The sequence below is a fragment of the Schistocerca serialis genome, chromosome 3 (assembly GCF_023864345.2).
Source record: "Schistocerca serialis cubense isolate TAMUIC-IGC-003099 chromosome 3, iqSchSeri2.2, whole genome shotgun sequence".
Lineage (NCBI taxonomy): Eukaryota > Metazoa > Arthropoda > Insecta > Orthoptera > Acrididae > Schistocerca > Schistocerca serialis.
Genome location: NC_064640.1, coordinates 988,332,865 through 988,346,728, shown reverse-complemented (window position 1 = coordinate 988,346,728; position 13,864 = coordinate 988,332,865). Strand labels below are relative to the sequence as shown.

General features: G+C 38.7%; 1 protein-coding gene across 1 annotated transcript in view; it reads left to right on the top strand.

Annotated features, from left to right (window-relative positions):
* LOC126471437 (probable arginine--tRNA ligase, mitochondrial) overlaps positions 1 to 6,626 on the top strand; it is a 58,956-nt gene extending 52,330 nt beyond the window's left edge. The window contains exon 7 of the mRNA XM_050099600.1: positions 6,382 to 6,626. Within this exon, the coding sequence (XP_049955557.1) occupies positions 6,382 to 6,532 (151 nt within the window). The 3' untranslated portion in view covers positions 6,533 to 6,626. The remainder of the gene's footprint in view (positions 1 to 6,381) is intronic.
* Positions 6,627 to 13,864: the final 7,238 nt, after the last annotated feature.

Genomic DNA, 13,864 nt, shown 5'->3' with positions numbered 1-13,864 from the left:
TCTCGACTGCTAGTGATATGAGGCCATTGGGATCCAGCACGGCGTTCCGTATTAGCCTCCTGAACCCACCGATTCCATATTCTGCAAACAGTTATTGGATCTTGACCAATGTGAGCAGCAATGTCACGATACGATAAACCCCAACCACGATAGGCTACAATCCGACCTTTATCAAAGTCCGAAACGTGATTGTACGCATTTCTCCTCCTTACATGAGGCATCTCAACAAAGTTTCACCAGGAAACGCCGGTCAACTGCTGTTTGTGTATGAGAAATCGGTTGGAAACTTTTCTCATGTCAGCACGTTGTAGGTGTCGTCACCGGGCCAACTTTGTGTGAATGCTCTGGAAAGCTAATCATTTGTACATCACATCTTCTTCCTGTCGGTTAAATTCCCAGTCTTTAGCACGTCGTCTTCATGGTGTAGCAATTTTAATGGCCATTAGTGTATTAGACATGTTTCTGCCAGTAAAACAGATCATCTACTGGTATTAAAAGAAAATGAAAAACAAAAGTCAGAAAACAAAGCAAAGGCAGGTGCTCAACAAGTAATCCAGAAAAAAAGGTTCATAATTTCATGCTGTTCCATCAGAATGTTCAGTCTCTAAATTAATAGAATTGGAAATAATCCTTTCAAATGAATTAAATGATGCTTCAGTGCTATGTCTTAATGAGCATTTGTTAAGAGAAGGTATATTACAAACAGTAAACATAACAAACTATGAATTGGCAGCGTACACTTGTAGAGAGGAACTTCAATGTCGTAGAAACTGCATCTTTGTCAGAAATGGAATAGCTTACAAAAATACAGAACAACTAAAGACCTAAATAGGGAAATGGATTTTGAAATATCATCCACAGAATTACCATCACACAAAACAACTGTAGTATGCCTTTACAGATCTGATGGAAACATAAAAAACTTTCTTCAACATATGGAAAAACATTAATTCTAAGTGTAAAAAATAAACAAACACTCCTCATATGCGGTGATTTCAATATAGACTTTAGCAAACCCCATAAAATAAGAGCAGAACTGTTGAATCTCTTAGTTTCTTGTAACTTGAAAATCACAATACATTCTCCAACACGAGAAAATTGCTCTACAACATCCACAATAGACCAAATAACAATTAACTGTAATCAACAACATTACAAAGCAGAACTAATAAAGACTGGACTTGGACACCGATGATTGGTGAAGACGTGTCAGGAGACATCCTGAACAGCAGAGGCATACCAGTCTGACTGTCGCCCACGCTACACCATGATAACCAGGAGTGATGGTTTGGGGTGCCATTTCTTTTCATAGCAGAACCAATTTGGTCATCATTCACAGCACCCTTACAACACAATGATACGCCAACAATATTCTATACCCCATTTTGTTTCCATTCATGGCAAGCCATCCTGGGTTTACATTGCAGCAAGGTAATGCCTGCCCACACCCAGCAAGAGTTTCTTGTGCTTGTCTTCACGCTTGACAAACCCCACCTTGCCCATTAAGGTCACCACATCTCTCCCAAATTGAGAACGTTTGGAGCATTATGGACAGGACCCTCCAACCAGCTCTGGGGTTTGATGATCTAGTGCACCAATTGGACTGAATTTGACACAGTATCCCTCAGTATGGCTTCCAACCACTCCATCAATCAATGCCAAGCTGAATAACTTACTATGTAAGGGCCAAACGTGAAACAACTCATTTTTGGCCTACTCAATTTGTGAGGCTCTTTCTCTTGAATAAATTACCAGTTTTTTTTCTGAAATTGTCATCATTTCTTTGTCTGTACATGTACATAACCCCTACTGATTTCTGTCTCATTCAGGCAATGCCTTCGTAGTGCGTATTTATTTTTCTTTCCTTTTTTTAGAGAGGGTATTTTGTCATTATAAGTCAACAGTAACGATGACCATCTTTGCAACATTTGTTGACTTTTGATTGGAATCTGAGCTGCAGGTCTGAATATTGTCACTAAAGGTTTATTGTTAATTTGTAGAAAAAATTGTGCCCATAAAAGTATTTGTGAAATTTCTTAATATCAAATATGAGGACAAGAGCTTCTTTCTCTAGCTGAGAGTAACCTCATCGCACTGTTTCAATGTTATGGAAATGAAAGCAGTGGGTTTATCTGCACTGTGCACTTAGTGTGATAATGCTGCCAAAGTGTCTATATCTGAAGCATCTGCTGCATATATTATTTGCTTCTTAGGTTCATATGTGACTGAACGTTTTGAATCCAGTAAACCACCTTTCATCTTATCAAAAGCTATTTGACAACCCTTTATCCATGTTCTATGGTTTGCCTTTTCTGAGCAGCTTGCTTATTATAGCTGCTGTAGGAATGAATTTACTCTACTATCGAGTTTGGCCCAAGATCAGTTGTAACTGTAACACTTTGGTGGGTACCGCAAGTTTTGCAGTGGCTTGCAAGTGTTTGGTGGTATTGCGTATACTTTCTCCTGATAGTGTATGTCCAAGGTACTCCATTTCTTCCTGCAAGAAGGAATATTTATCCTAATTTACACACAGTCCAGCTTTTACTAGTGTTTTAAACTATTCCTTTAAGTTTAGTGTTCTTTGATCGTATTTCCTGAGACTACTGTATCATCTATGCAGTTTGCTGCTCCCAGAATATTCCTAATTAAAAAAAAAATTCTAGTTACCTTTGTATAAGACTGGGTAGAATTTATGCAGAAAGATAATCTTTTATATTTGTCGAAGCCAAATGGTGTGTTAATAAACATCAATTTGTGACTTTCTTCATTGAGTGACAGTTTAAGGTGTCTGTCAAATAAATGTGTGGATAGTACCTGCCTCTACCTAACTTTGCCATTGTATCTTCAGCTCTCGGAAATGGGTATGTATCAATTGCTGACTGTGTGCTCATGGTGGATTTGAAGTCACAGCACAGCCGTAGCTTCCTATTTGCTTTTACTGCTACGACTAAGGATATTGCCCATTGGCTGTTTGTAACGAGTTCAGTTGTGCTGTTTCCTTCTAATCTATGTAATTCCTGTTTGACATTCACACACAGTGTGTAAGGGATGGGCTTAACCTTGCAAACCTCAGATTTGCATTAGGCTTTAAGGTTATATGCACCTGGTAATCTTTGATGCTTCCTGGGGATCCACAAAAAAATTGTTTTTACTTTGTACAGTGTGTTGCATACTCTTCTTTCTCATCTGTTACCTGTATTTGATTTACTGAGTTCTGAACTGTAAACCTGAGTTTCTTACAGAGGTCAAATCCCATGATGGCAATTGCTGCAGACTGCGTTGCAAGCAGTTATTGCTTGTACTACTGTAGGCTTATACTGAGCATTTACTGTACAGTGTTCTTTTATTGTAATTGTTTGATCACTATAGCTTGTCAGAGTACTCTTAAATTTGCTTAACTGAGGTAATCCAATAAATTCATGAGTTGTGCAAATGATTATAGTTTTGGAAAAACCTTTACCCACTTGGATTTGTTCTCTCTTCCCATTTATTTCAACACATACCAGTACTGCTTTAGTACCACCTGATATTACTTTGTGTATCCTGTTTTCAAATTCTTCATTGGCCCTTGCAGTGTCTTCCTTATATGTGTTGCCCCTATGTTGTTTTTATAGGCATGCTTCCATCTTGTGCCCCTTTTAATGATAATGTAAACATTTTGTGTTTTTGTAATAGCATGCTTTCCTGTCACATATGATGAAACACTTGGCATTTGATTTTACTTTACTTTGCTTATTGTGATTTCCATTTTGAACTAATTTTGTATTTTTGGGGATGTTTTCGCATTTCGGCCTATTTGGTTTCCCCTAAATTTACTGAGGCATAGAAATTCTGTTTTGAAAACTTTGTTTTCCCCTTTATGAGAGCCTTTTCCATTTGTTTTGTCTCCTCAAATTCCTGCATCACAGCTAAGCACTTTTCGAGTGTTGGGTTAGCTGACCTAATGAGGTTGTAAACTGGCATTTAGGAGCATGTACTATTAACATGTTCTTTACTGTCATATCTCCATATGAAAAATTACTCTTTGGATTTTCACATTTAAATTTACAGTCTCTGGTTAGACCATGGAGCATAGTAACCCATTCCTTAACTGTCTGACAGAGTTTTTTGTATGCTCTGTAAAACCTGTAATGTGCTTTGGGCACAAGAATTTTACTTTTGAAGTATTCAGTTTTTCCGTAATTTCTTTATAGCTTAATGTGCTCATGTCCTTGTCCAAGAGCAGCTGTTAAACTAAATTATAAATTTTAGCTCCAGCATTAGACAGAAAAAAGGCTCGTTGCATTATTCCAACCATTGTTCAGTGGGCCATAAAATGCTGTTCCATCTGGATCATGTAATTTGTAAATTTTTCATTCTTCTGGTTAAACGGGTGGAATGCCAATGGCTTTCTCCTAACTTCCATTTGTTCATGTTCTTTTTTTGCACTGCTTGATCAGCAGCCTTTCCTGTGTGTTACTGATAAGACTGCAGCAGTTGCAGTACTTGTTATGTGATGTCAGTTTGTTGCACTATCTGAAAATATACTCCAAACTGTTTATTGCTTTCATCTTTTCTTCCTCTAAAAATTGGTTAAACAGTGCACTTTAATAGACTAAGCATAAAATTTTGTAAATTGTGTACAACATATTTAAAATGTTCATAATGCTAAATATTCTTGATACTGTGGTGACCTAAACCGCTGAGTCCTTGATGTACACAAACTATTCTAATTGCACCAAGTGTGTTGTATAGGCAATGTATCTTCCTTCAATGTAGGATTTTTGACTTGCCCATTAATCCTCATCATTAAAACATAACTGTTGTAGCTACACTTCATCGTCAATGTGTGTCCTGTCAATAAACACAGGTTTCACTGATGTCAGTGCAGACAGTGGTGCTACTCCCAACTTCACATCAGGTATGCATACCTATAAGCACACCTACTGAGAGAAACACAGTCCTGGTTCCAGAACACACATTTACTCTATGAGCACACTCAACTTCATGAGATCGTTGTACAATATTCCTAGCCTGTGACAGTGCTTCGCTAAGGCTAAGTCCAATCCAGTGTAGGAACTGTTTGAACAGGTACATTGCTATAACTGGAGCTGCAGCAGCGACTGGGCATGTAGGCCGTCTTGTTCACTCTCTGTTGCTGGAGGGAATCCTACCAACCAGGTTTGTGACTCAGGGTCACAACAGCAGTGGTGCATCATGACATTGACTCGACAAGACATCAAACGTACTTGGGGGAGTTTACCTGAGCCATGGCTTCTCAGTAGCTGCATGAAACTTGTGACCATTGATTACATGGGCTCTCATTTATTTGAAATGTCCCTTAAACCTTTCTGACAAAATATGGGATTAAGAGGATGGTGCTAGTACTTTCCAGTAGAGTGTTGGAGGTAGAAGCAGTTGCATGTGGTTAAACAATTGGTTCCTATACCATTGACCAATGACATATAGTGGTAGACACACAAGTGGCTTACATTCCCCCCCCCCCCCCCCCCCCCCTCTCCCTCGCCCCTCCCACTTCCCCACATGAAACAACACATGCATGAAAATTGGCCTCATGTTGATCAAGGTGGATTGCCTTACGTTGTTCTTGGCATACTTACGCCCTTCCATCAATTTATATTTATGTGTAATGCAACCTACCAGCCACCGTGACCTCTTTATATGTTTGCTCTTCTTTGTGCTCTGTGACATGCTGTGAGGAAAGCCAGACATGTGGCACAGCAACTTCTTTACTCCATACGAGGGTGAGACTTCTGGATGGTGTATATGCTCATCTATTCGTATCATTCAGCACTGACTTGGCAAGTAATTTGCAATACTGTGACCCCCATCAGTTTTTTGTTATAATCTTAAATAGTAGACCAGTTACTCCTGTGGTCATCACATTGTTGTGTGCAACAGTATATTCAGGTGCTGATCATTTTGCCTGACACAGTGCCATGGGAAAATCGGTGCCTGGGCAAAATTAGAGGTGAACTGTCCCATGCTTGTCACTCGCAATCTCACTCTGCTCAAATGGACTAATATTGTGCATCTACCACAACCTGTGCCTGACTATCATATCTACAGTCAGTACTGGGTCTAACAGTGATCGTATGACAAGTCAAATTATGTTGACAGGAACACTCTGTCTCCAACACAGCAGCTATCTCTAATAGCATTGCTCATGAGGTAATGAATGAATGCATTCTGGAGCCTTCAGAAGTTCATCCATTTTTAGTTAGTAAATTTTTATTTCTATCTTTGATACATTGTGAGGTTAAAATTTTATGTAGCCAACTAGGCAACTTAAGAACTAGCTGAAAAGTAGGTTAATAAATTTAATAAAGTTGCTCCACATTGTGACAACTATATTAAAATTGAAATTTCTTCTTGTTCTAGTAATGCTGTGAATAAGGCCTTTAATGTGCTGCAAGTGAAGGACCAAGGTTTGCATATTGCGTCGCAAAGACTCATGATGTTCCATGCAGCACGAATTGTCTTAAATCAAGGAATGAGGATTTTGGGGTTAAAGCCCTTGGAAGAAATGTAGCACACACAGTAATTTAATAAAATACAACTGCCATATGTTGTCATGCCATACATCAATATATTGTACTTTGTAGCTCATGTTTTTCATAAATAAATGTAAGTATTTTTCTTTAAAAAATCATTGAAATGAATTTGGAGTTTGGAGTTTATTTTGTAACTTTTCTGTTAAGACATAATTTTCACTTCATAGAAAGTTGTTAAGTAGAAAGAACACTATACACCATACAGTTAATGCTACTCCAATGCATATTGGAAAGAAAATGTTAAAATATGTATGTTTGTACACGAATTCCCATTGACGTAAGACAGAGATCTATAATATGATCACTGAGAGTTAGAAAAATTCTGTTTTTTAGTTGCACATGCACATGAGTCGTCATGGTACCAATTATTTTTCGTGTAATTCCATGGAAGTGGAAATAATTTGTTTCTTGCCCCTCCATTTGCATGCAACAGCCCCTCCCCCCATAATGGTCCTCTTACACTTACATTATGATATAGCAATTCATTTTGTTAAATGGGGACAAATTGCAGGAAATTATTCATGAGGGGATAAGGAACAAAGTAGATCATATGAACTATAGATCAGAAATGAGCTCCATATAGTCACTCTAAACTCATCTGTGGATCCTATTACATCATCTCCAAACTCACCATCTTGGAGACTGAAATCACAAGTCTGTGCCACAGTCCATTTAACCGTAAACTCATTGCTTGAGTTGTCGGTTACAAGGGGCCTGTACCAGCACAGAAAGGAGAAGGAGTACATGAGTTTGCAAGTACAGCCGAGGGCTCATGGCATTGCTGCTACATCAGCAACCGTTCAGCTATCATATACAAGTAGACAGTAGACACACACACACACACACACACACACACACACACACACACACACACACACACACACACAGAGAGAGAGAGAGAGAGAGAGAGAGAGAGAGAGAGAGAGAGAGAGAGAGAGAGGACATTTTAACTTAGAATTATAGCCAAAACCAGATGTGAGAATTTAGTTAATCTGACTTGGTTAACATTCTTTGTTGTTGCAGTAAAGTAATAATGATTGATAAGATCATTTTATTAATCTATAAGCTCTCTCCAGGGTTCTTGTACATTGCCCATTAAGTAAAGACAGGGAAAAAAAATCATTTTATTTTATAGCCAGTGTCGGTGTTATTTTTCCCAATTTTGGCCTTACTTTTTTCTGATTTTGGTATAAGTTCCTGGTGGCTTATTTTTGAAGTACTGCATGTTCTTGATCTTATTTCATCGTTTCTCGGTGTTGCATTGAAATTGGAAATATAAGTGTCAATAACATTTATTGACATTACAAATGGCATTGATATATTTGCATTATTAAGAAAGAAATAATTTATATTAAACTCATTGAATCTAATCAATTGTAGAAAATGGCTTTGCAGCCATACAATGTTCACAATTTTTCAAAAGAGAGCAGTATCACAAATTCAAAGTTCAGTTCTGACACTTTATACCACTGATCCATCAAAACTTCACAGTATTCTGGAAACAGCCACCTGGATTCTAAATTTGAACATGATAGACAAAACTATCTTCAGCAGAACATCAGATGTTTGACAATATTCGCATACACTGCTGGCATGGAAAGTTTCTTTTCCACCAAATTATTTAGGGATTTGTATCCCTTTAGAATATCTTACAAGGATGAGACTTGCACTTTTAAATACAGCTGCAAACACAGACCTAATACATGAATCTGTGACCATAACAGTTGTTAATTCAGTGTGAAGATTCAACCCATTAAGTTTCAGTGCTTCCATCACCTCTGCCTGAAGCATTTGTCCCTTCAAATTTCTTGAAATCTTCCTGGTTTAATCACTTATAATTCATTTTCCCACAACAATGAACAAACTTCACTTTTAACTTTGAATACAGGTGATATTTTGTCCAATGAAGTCGGATTTCTGATATTTCTGGAAACGAAATATGTGGTTTGTAGACCTCATTAATGTTGTGCATCAGTTTAAACTTCATATTTTTGTAGTACACAAGTATAAATACAATAATCACCAAGTACACCACTTTAATTTCACAAACACACAACACAGCATTGTGCCTACTATGTTTCCTTTTACCAGCCAATCACAGCACAGGAGTCATGATGTCATGCAAACATGTTTGCAGTGGCAAAGCAGAACACTGACAAGGGAACCTCCCCATCGCACCCCCCTCAGATTTAATTATAAGTTGGCACAGTGGGTAGGCCTTGAAAAACTGAACACAGATCCATCGAGAAAACAGGAAGAAGTTGTGTGGAACTATGAAAAAATAAGCAAAATATGCAAACTGAGTAGTCCATGCGCAAGATAGGTAACATCAAGTACAGTGTGAGCTCAGAGGTCTTTGGTTCAAGTCTTCCCTTGAGTGAAATATTTTTCTTTCTTTATTTTCGAAAAGTTATGATCTGTCCGTTCGTTCATTGACGTCTCTGTTCACTGTAATAAGTTTAGTGTCTGTGATTTGCGGCCACACCGCAAAACCGTGCGATTAGTAGACAAAAGGACGTGCCTCTCCAATGGGAACCGAAAACATTTGATCGCAAGGTCATAGGTCAACCGATTCCTCCACACAAAAACACGTCTGATATATTCTATACGACACTGGTGACGGCGTGTGCGTCACATGACAGGAATATGTTGTCGACCCACCTAATTTGTACACTTGGCGAATGGGTAAAAAGATTCTTCTACCTTGCCCGATTTAGGTTTTCTTGTGGATGTGATAATCACTCCCAAAAAAAGTGATGAAAACATAAGAGTTTGTCACATAAACTGCAACAAATGAATGCAACAGTTTCACAGTCGCACAGTTTTCCCTGCGTTCTGTCAAAACATATGTTTTTATGGTTTTCAAATTTTTCCGTGCGTAGACCGTCAAATCCTGCCTATGTCCAAGCAAATCTGAACATGTCCTGGAATTTTGGAGAGCGAAGTTGATTATGTGTGAGTGCCTGAACTTTGATAATTGTCTGAAAATAAAAAAAATTAAACTTTTCACTCGAGGGAACACTTGAACCAAGGACCTCTCGTACCGCAGTTGCTCACGCTAACCACGGGACCACGGCGCTCCTGAGCTCACAATTTCCTGTTACGTTGCCTATCTTGCGCATGGACTACTCAGTTTGTATATTTTGCTTATTTTTTTCATAGTTCCACAAAACTTCTTCCTGTTTTCTTGATTGATGTGTGTTCAGTTTTTCGAGGAGTATCCACTGTGCCAACTTATAACTAAATCTGAGGGGGGTGCGATGGGGAGGTTCCCTTGTGAGAACATTTATTTTATTATTTACTCAATGTTATTGTTACCGTTTTGTGAATAAAGTTTGCGGTGGTAGCATGTTGTGGGCTACGTCCTTGGATAGGTCGAAAGGTATCAGATGCCATGTGGATTAACATGTTTGAAAAACTAAAGTGCTGAGCACAGTGTCATGCCATTCATCAGCAGTGTGTGTTTCTCGGGTCACAGCATCACTCCAAACACAACTGTTTGTGTTGTGTTGTGTTGTGTTGTATTGGCAGCAGCATATGTGCGGGAAGATAACTAACTAATCGGCTGCTGCTAGTGGCATGGCATGACACAGAATGGTGTAAGGAGTCCATTACTTGTTCTCAGTTGGCAGACAAAGATGTGAAGAGTTTACAATGTTCTTGGGGCATGATTCGGCAATTGTCGTCACATGTGATTGACCGGAATCTTGACGATGAGTGTATCTGCCCTCATATTCGCGTGCAGGCCATCATTAGGCCATTGTCACATCAAATGCCTCACAAATCTGAATATTACATGATTCAATCAACTGACCAAATGGAGATGCCCAGTGAGGCCCCTTTAAAACTTTCAGGTGTTGATAACACTGCAAAACATGAGTAAGCTACATCTCCATGTCCTCCAAAGTGATCACTCATCTGACTCCGTTCGTGCCCTTTATATACATCTTGCCAGGTCAGGTAACAATAGTAAACATGAACAGTACTAATGCACTGTGGTGGCTAGTCTGCTTGTCACAGAGAATTTCAACACTAATGATTTATATACTTGTTGATAGTGTTACATTTACAAAGTTACATTAACATCTGGCCAGAATTTGTGGGCACTTCAATTTTTTCTTTTCTTTTTTTAGGCAGTGTAGTTCATTTGACACCACATCTAGAGCCATAGTTCATTATGCAAGAAATCAATTGTTGTTTTAAGATGGTACACAATTCTCAGAGTTGAGAAAGAAGCCAAAATTCAATTTTGGCATCCAGTAACTATCTGCCACCAATGATTGTAAACTGCCACCCTTAGATTTATAACATTTTTACACAGGAACTGTAAGAATGTCAAATTTCATGACATATTGTATAATTGCCAGTTTCATGTTATGTCACTAAAAATTTCAGATTTCCTAGTATTATTCACTTGATAATTTACGTAAAATGTTCCTGTCAATACCAATAAGTGCTGACCCTATTCGGAAAACAAGCTGTTGCATCCCTTTAGCCACAACTTTTATTTCATAATTTGCCCATTGCATGTGATAAGTCCTGGTCAGGACAAGTATATTACAAAATACAACCAAGGTAACAGGGATAATCAGTCCTAACTGCCCCATGGAAATCTGTTGGCCAAAACATAAAAATTTATTAGGAGTTAATTGACAAGTTAACATTAATAAACCACTATGAGACCTATAGAACACTAGCATACAGTGGAAACAAGTGACAGCAATATAGATGGCTTGTCCACCTTTAACTGCAGTTTTTAGATAGCAGTACTGGAAAAAAGCATAAATTGAATAACGACAATACTGGTTTGGATAGATCAGAGAATGGTGAGGAATAACTTGGAATTTGGCTGTCTGTACTCAAATTTACATACGTCACTGTGTTACAGTCTGTGCATAGGATGAAATGGCAGCATTGTTGCTGCTGACATGGTGACCCCTGGATTGAGTTTTTTACTGTGGACACTAGCAGATGATCTGAATTTCTAGTGTCCAGCTATGACATCAGAAGGATTATTGTAGCATTTGGAGATAAATATGCCCCTTCTCCTTTGCTCTTTCCCGCACCTCTTTTTCCAACTCTATCTCCCACTTTTCTCCACACTCTCTTGAACCATATATGATTATTAATAATCTTGGATGAGTGTCCGGTGTCATCTTCAGTAGACTATTCAGTTTATGGCTGATTATGGAAATAGAAAAAGATCTTATGTGCCTTTTTACAATTTCAAAGGGAGATTGAAGCAGTGCATTTTTCAGTTATTATCCTTCCATGGTTTTTTCTTGATTCAGCATATGCATACGAAAGAAATTCCAGATTTTATAAACAAATATTGACATCATAAGTACCGTATTTACTCGAATCTAAGCCGCACTCGAATCTAAGCTGCACCTAAAAAATGAGACTCGAAATAAAGGAAAAAAAAAATTTCCCGAATCTAAGCCGCACCTAAAATTTGATACTCGAAATTCAAGCGGAGAGAAAAGTTTTAGGCTGCACCTCCAAATCGAAACAAAGTTGGTCCATTGTAATATGAGACACAATTTAGGTCAAATGAATGACGATACAGCTACAGTAGTTTGGTTTGTGTCATAAGCTTAACAGTTAAGCTTTACCAGGTAGCCATTGCTATGCGTCAGGCGCTCTGTCTGTATTTATACGGGTACCCTTCCTTTTTCACGTGCTTCGTCTGGTTTGAATTGATTGCTTATTTTTCTTTGATCTGATAAGTGCCGTTCTCTTTGCTATAGGTGTTTCCGTCACTCTAAGCTGAAAATGCATTACTGTACTGCGTCATGCATGGTTTATCACATTCTGATAATGAGTGTTTACGGCCTGTCGCTGCTCGCGGCATGGCTTGCTTTTGTGCGCGCTACTGCCACTTACAATTTTCTTTTTAAAAAAAAAAGAGAGGCATCGTCTCATTAGCGAAACAATGGCAAGAGACTGCTATTTGTTGTTACTTCCACTGCAGCTATCTTTGATAATGATCAACAAGAACCAGATAATAGACTGCGAATGATAGAAGATTTTCTGAACGAGAGTTTAGCGAAAAATTTTCTCCGTTTGAAAATCTTTGCAGGCACCTCTTTAGTACATTACATTCTGCACAGAAATTAGTCATCTTAGATTTAAAAATCTAGTCAATTCGTTTCTGACTGTATCACTATTAGGCATAAGAATAATAGGAATTCCTATTAGCAACCATCTCTTCTCACAGGTAGGAAAAAATTCAGAATGTTGAGTTGGCCATATTGACAAACATCCCAAGCAGTCTTGCCAGCCGGATTTTCGTAGTACAATGAAAGGCTGCTACATTCGAAGGTGAAAAATATGGAATTTGTATTTACTTCGTTGGATAATGTATGAAAATGCAGTGGTCGAAACTCGGGGCGGAGAAAAAAGCTCGTCTTCCACCTTTTTCTTTAAATTTATTTACTGACGCAGAGGCTTTGGTGCCAGTATTTATCTTTCGTGCCTACAAAGCATGCCTGTGTGCCACTACATATATTCGACGGCAGAAGTTAGTTGTGGCGGCACCTACCAACATTTTTCAGAACTTCCGCTTGCTTTGCACTCGACTCTAAGACGCAGGCGGTTTTTTGGATTACAAAAATCGGGAAAAAAGTGCGGCTTAGATTCGAGTAAATACGGTAGGTAAAAGTATGAAATATGAAGTGGGCCGTATGTTGTTGTTCACCCCTCAACCCCCCCCCCCCCCTCCCCCCCGTGACATTCAGCCAACAAATGTGGAGAACTATGTTTGGAAGAGTATCACAGGAAGAAAAGAAAATCTGATGACTGTTTTCATCACTGCAAAAAGAGTATTGTGGACAAAATGAATGGTTTTGGTTTCTTCTTGACAAATTGGCATGCACCCACAATTGCTCAGGAAGATGGTAGGATAGAAACCACAGACTAGTATGGAATATGCCTCCCTATGCTTTCTGGAAGAACTCAGGAAAAAGCAGCCACAACTAAGTCTACGTAAGAACATTTTATACAACAATGCACATCTATATGGAGTGGACACACAATCAGAAAACATTTCTTTAGAATTCCTGAATCCAGACAATTGTGTGTGTACCTCAAAATCCTGGTCCACCCCTTGTAATTTGTTTCTTTTTCCAAAAGAAACATACACATTTATGAACATTGTTTTGAATTCCCGGATGTGCATCTCTCTCTCTCTCTCTCTCTCTCTCTCTCTCTCTCTCTCTCTCTCTCTCTCTCTCTCTCTCTCTCTCTCTCCCCCCTCTCCCTCTCCCTCTCCCTCCCCCTCCCCCCACCACCCACCACCCCCCACCCCC